Genomic DNA, 6,531 nt, shown 5'->3' on the forward strand with positions numbered 1-6,531 from the left:
GGCGGGTTATTGTATACGACCCGTTTTAAATTCGTAAACGATGAAATCTTTTTTTTAATATTTTATTATTTTAAAGTTCTAGATAATATTTTTTTCATAGTAAATAATTTAAGAATATAAAATTTTTATTTTTGTCTGGTCCGCAAACTGTTTTTAATTTGTGAATATGGCATGAGAGTTCTAAAAGATTAGAGTTAAAAAATAGCCAAGAATAAAATAAATTCGTCAATTATACCTTGGATCCTGGACGTAGCACAATGAATGTATATTGATTTTAAAATTTTCTATTTGTTATGAATTCTTGTAGCAAATATGATATATTTAGTACTTTGGGTGGTTAATTTTATTAATTAACCACCCAAATTAAATTTTATTTTTTCTCAAATAATTTTTATATTTTGTTATTGTTCAAAAACGAATAATCTTAGATACTTAAAACTTTAAATAAATTCTTATGATAGTATTTTTTCAAAATATTTTGAAATTATGTATGTTTACGATATTTTATTATTATTTAAACATTATTTGTAGGGACATAAAAGTTTTTTGTACATGTTATACTATACGTACACAATGACATTTTTGACATACGTAGATTAATCTTAAGATATTATTTATTAAAATTATTTTACGAAAGGGTTGTACCTATTAACTCAAAAGTATATAACAAGAATATAATACGGTATAAATTATATTTATTATTTATATACTATTATAATAATAATTATGATAAATGCAATGTTTTCGAAAAAAATGTAGCTTGTCAAACTTTACACAAAAAAAAAAATAAAATACTTAGCAATATCAATCAACATATAATATTATAAGTCATAATACATCAAAATTATACTTATTAATGAAGGTTGACTGACTGTCTCTTTCAAATTCAAATTTCATACACTAATTACAGTAATAAACTTAATCTCTAATGTATAAAGCAACACTGTAATAATTACTTCTTTATCTTTAATTTAATGTAATTTTTGATTATTTTGTAAAATGGTACTGAATATTGAATTCCTCAAAGCATTGACTAGGTACTATTTTTTACATGAAACCATAATAAAGGAAATGTATGAATTTGTTTTTATTATGAAAGGTGTCTTCAGATATATATATGTAAGTTTACATGTAAAAATATGTAAGATTAAGTTAAAGCACTGCGTGATTAAAACCAAAAGTATGCAGAAATAATAACTCAGAAACATAACGATATTAATCATAAATCATAATTCTTTTTTTTTAAATATATATAATAATATAATTATTTTTGTTTAGTTCACTATTTTTATAGATTAAATTAAATAATTTGTAATCATTTTCATTAGAATAAAATATTAATACTTTGCAATATCTATAAAGTTTTGGTTTATAGTTTAAATTTTTCAATTATACGTTCATATGTCAAACAGCTAAAATAGAAAAATAGATTGTATAATATCATAAAGAGTTCTATAAAAAAAAACCATAGATTTATCATATTATAATATTCGTCATCTGTGGCATACGACAATCGACGACATTCGTCGAAGACGATTAACAATTCTATAATAGTCTTAATGAACAGTACTGGAGTACATGACAAGTATTCTCATTTTCATTTCGTGCTGTTTATTTTCATAAAAATGAATTTTTATGCTCATTTAGAATCACGATGAAGATCGATATGAAGAAAATTTGCAGTTTCTTCGGCGGCGGTGCACTACTACGTATAGTCTGAAGATTGACACAACTCGGTTTCATGGGAACAGTCGACGCTTAAGTAAGTTTTTTTTTATTATTCTTTTTTGGGATTAAAATTATTTTTTAAACTTAAAATAAAATATATAAATTTATATGAACAATCCGCGCTAGTCGGACGATGTAGTTGATGTAGACGCATATTTTATTCTCCAGGCTCCAATGAAAAAATAGTACACAATGCCTACTTATTTTACTCATTAGTTATAGTAGACAAAAATTGTGAGAAATAACAACAATGTATTATTTGTATTATTCGCGATTATATTATATTAGAATAGTAGTAAAATAGTACACCTTAGATCCTGGACGTGGACGTAGCGAAAAATGTATAATGATCTTACAATTATGTAGTTTATTTTTTGTTTGTCATGAATTCTTGTAGCAAATATGCATCAATTTGGTACTTTGGGTGGTAAATAGTAAAATAAAACAAAACATTTCAGATCTTGCCATAATATCGGAAAAACAAAAAAACTGAAATAATTACGCTATATCCTTGTGTAATGTCAACCCGGAGGACGATTGGCAGCATCATTAAGAAGCACATCTGAATAACAAAAATAAATGTCACAAGGCTGTGTTTGTTTAATACTATAATTTTTTGAACAGTAGTACAGTATATTATGAATATTTACTTAAATTATATTTAATTTTTATGGTTTTTTTTTCAGATAATATACTGTACTACGGTTTTAGGTGTTCTTTTTATTTTAATAATACGTTGATAAATTACTAATTTTTTCAATTTTTTTTTCTTATCACAAAGCTAGTTCGTCTTTGTGTATGTTTAAATTTATATTATTTTATAGTTATTGTGCTGTTTAACTTTCTTATAAAACAGAGTGAGGAATTAAAAAGGTGGCCACCGAACAGAAAGTTAAACTGCAATATACTATAATCTTTTTAGTTCATGTTTACATTTTTAACTGATAAATTATGAATATAATATTTCAAATTAATTTAAATTCAAAAATAAAAGAACACCAACATAGATTTCTTAAACATTAAAATTTTACTATAAATTTAAATTACATTTAATCAGCACATTAGTTGAAGTTTTATAGGAACCGAACATTTGGGTGGATCATGGACTACCCACCGACGGAGAATTTGTCATTGAGCTGAAGGAAAATGTGTCAGCACTCGGCTTCGTTTCAATCCGGAGGAAGATTGGCAGCATCAATAAGAAGCTCATCTTAATGTCAACATTCCAAAGGATTTGTTTGTATTATATTATAATTTTTATAATCGTAGTAGGTACAGTATACTATATATAAATATATAATATTTATTAGTGAAGAAGAATTCGTCACAAAGCTGATGGAAAATGTGTCAGCACTCGGCTGTATTTCAACACGGAAGACGTCTAGCAGCAGCAAAAAGAAATTCAACTGATAATCAACTGTCCAAAGGATTTGTTTGTATTATATTATAACTTTTAGAATCGTAGTAGGTACAGTATACTATATATAATTATATAATATTTATTAGTGAAGAAGAATTTGTCACAAAGCTGATGGGAAATGTGTCGGCACTCGGCTTCGTTTCAACCCGGAGGAAGATCAATAAGAAGCTCATCTTAATTTAGTTGTCCCCCCTTTACGCATTAGCGCTCATCTCTCATCCACTCATCCAACACATTCACTATCGCCGGCCGGCAACACACATATATTAAACACATTACCCGTTTTATATTATATAATTTTATTAATACCTACATAGTTTAAGTTATTGTATATTTTTTTTTTTATTATTTGAATGCATTCATATGATCAGTTGTGTATTTAGGAATTTTAGGATAAGGGCAACACATATTTTGCCGCATTCCCCCCATTAAAAAAAAATTAAAAAACTTCTACGCCGCGCAATAGTGGTCAAACTGTTAATACCATAGAATACCATGTTATATAAATACTATAGTATTTTATACGTCTATGGCACACATGTGTTGTGAAAATTATTAATGATTGACGTCACTGCGCCAGTACTCATAAAGTACGAAATAAAAATTTGCCGCCCCTCTAAATCTTTAAAAATTTGCCGTTCTGGACAACAGAACCCAAAACCCCTACCTAAATACGCCCATGCATATGATGCGTTCTCGCTTACAATGTGGATTAGGCCTACTGGGGACACCACAATAAAAAAACGCGCCTAGTGTAATACCTCATAAAGTTATTAAACAATACGGACAATGTTATTGTACGTCGTTTAATAATAAAGGTGGTGTGGAAAATTACCTAACACTGTTATTCTTATCTTATAGTTACCTTGCATACATTTTTTTTTATTAAATACCAATTAAATAATAATTATTTATATCAAGAAATGAGAAATATTATAAACTTATAAATAAGTCCAATATAAATTTAACATTAAAGGAATAAGTGGCCATACAATGCTTGTAAATAAGTATAGTCACTCTGTTAGGTTAATGTTTAGGTTTTAATGTACTTACCTATTATAATAAATAGGTATTTGAGCAAGTTCTTTTAAAAATTATAATATAAGTTCTATATTAACATAATCGATAATTCATATATCGTGTATATTAGAATATAATGAAACGTAACTACTTATTTAAAACATCGAATCTAATAACATAATTAATGGAATTAGAGATTTTACTAACGCCATGTAACTTACTTATACTTCATACTATTTCATAATATTTTTAAAATTTAAATTGTTATTTAAGTATTTTTTTTTGAAAGTTTTTTAAATTACCGCCGATTTCTGGGTACCTAAATTACGTGGGATTATAGTTAATATGGAATCTAAATTTTCTTTGATGTTCTAAATGTCCAATGGGATCCAGTTGACGTACGTGGATCTACTTGTCGCGGGATTTAGGTGATACGTAACCGATTCTACTATATCATGCCCTGATAACATAATCTTCATCATATTTTTAGTTTATTTTATAATGTTTATATATTATATTGTCTATTGTTTTTAATATGTCGAAATAATAAATTATTTATTATATTTTCATTTTGAATAGTTACTTATACTTATACAGTAATAAATTATTACCTTTTGGCTTTTATTAACGACCATATTTATTATAATAATCTTATATTTCTAGACTATTAATTGTTTAATCATTAGTCAAATTTGTACCAAGATTTTAAAATATAATTAATTTTATATTACATTTTAACAGAAGTTGTAATATCATTAAGTAAGTTTATGATCATACTCATTATATTTTTTGTCTTAATTCAATATCTATCTTTATAGTTTTTTATTTCATTATGGCTGCGCCAATGGAACGTATTCAAGCACTGGAATTAATCGAAAAGGACATAATAACATGTTTACAAAGCGCTGGTCAAGCACTATTAGAACTTAGTAAAGAAAAATCAAGTTTGAAACAAGTAGAGAACCAATCACACCAGTTCTTAAAAAGTTTAGGTAATGTCGAATCAAAGCTAACTGAACAAATAAATTATTTGACTCAAGTATCTACTGGTCAACCATATGAAAACAGTGGGTATGCATCACAAAAAGTTCTCCAAATGGCTTGGCATCGTCTTGAACATGCAAGAAGCAGGGTGAAAGAATTGGAACGTTCTAAAAATAAGTATCTCCAGGATCAAGAACAATTAAAAGGAAATGTCTCAAATCTATTATAATACTTTGTTATTGTAGACTTTAAAATTATTAAGCTGTAACTTAAATTAATTGTCATAAAAACTATGTGGAGTCAAAGTAATTCAATTATAAGAATTGATTCCATACTATTGATAAAAAATTGTTTTTAAAGATTATAGATGAGTATTTAATAGTTAAATATGTACAGGTATATACTATTGATTAATATTTTGTCATTCTGATTGCAATACTGTAATTTCATTTAAGTTTAAAATTATTGTAAACTTTGTCAAGTTTATACATATTTTAATAAAATGAAAATTTATTATTTTTTAAACCATAAGGACTTTAATCATTGTATGAATCTTCCAATCAAAAAATTTCTGAATCTTTAATAAAATCCAGTAAAGCTTTTCATTCATAATGAAACAGGATTTTCACCATGCATATTTAGAGTTTAATTTAACTTATAAATGGCAAAATACAACATGACACAACAGTGGCGCTGAACACATACTTTTATGGGGTCGCGGTGGTTTACCCCTGTATTTTAAAGAATGTATTTTACTTTTTAATGAAAAACACATATTGATGTAAATTGAGAAAATAAAAATACTAAAAATATAAGTTTATTAATAAATAATAATACTTGTAGGCATTGATATTTTAGATGTATCAATGTTAAGGATTGAGGTATGAATGTATGATAAAGCGATAAATTAGAAATGTATAATCATAAGAGAATAAGACAGTTACTCATGAATGGGTAAAAATATACTTATTGGGAAATGTAAAAAATAAATAATAATAACTATTTACTAATTAATACCTAATAGGTAAATATTAATAGGAGTGATAAATTGTGAGTGTCTTTGTGATGGTTTTATATATAATATAATAATGTGACCGGTCATTATTTTGCTCTTAGTGGGTGGTGGTGGTGGTAACTAATTTTATTACTTTGTCCCACCAAATGAAGAAATACAAGTCAGCACCACTGCGACACAATATAGCATGGTGTGTGACCCAAGATTTACCTACTTTTCTAATTTTCAAGTCTTTTTCACATCTAAAACTGTCTTATCCAGAATAATATGTGACACACAAATATAGACTACGGTTAATAAAAAAACATCAATTAACCGTAAGGCCATAGCATATGAATGTAATCTGTATATTCTGTTCTAATAA

General features: G+C 26.5%; 1 protein-coding gene across 1 annotated transcript; it reads left to right on the forward strand.

Moving 5' to 3' along the window:
- Window positions 1-4,675: 4,675 nt before the first annotated feature.
- Window positions 4,676-5,677, forward strand: LOC132917975 (mediator of RNA polymerase II transcription subunit 11). The gene is made up of 2 exons (XM_060978999.1): window positions 4,676-4,927; window positions 4,987-5,677. The coding sequence occupies exon 2, from the start codon at window positions 5,001-5,003 to the stop codon at window positions 5,379-5,381; it is 381 nt and encodes a 126-aa protein (XP_060834982.1). The 5' UTR covers window positions 4,676-4,927; window positions 4,987-5,000; the 3' UTR covers window positions 5,382-5,677.
- The last annotated feature ends 854 nt before the right edge of the window (window positions 5,678-6,531 follow it).

Source organism: Rhopalosiphum padi, chromosome 1, assembly GCF_020882245.1.
Source record: "Rhopalosiphum padi isolate XX-2018 chromosome 1, ASM2088224v1, whole genome shotgun sequence".
Lineage (NCBI taxonomy): Eukaryota > Metazoa > Arthropoda > Insecta > Hemiptera > Aphididae > Rhopalosiphum > Rhopalosiphum padi.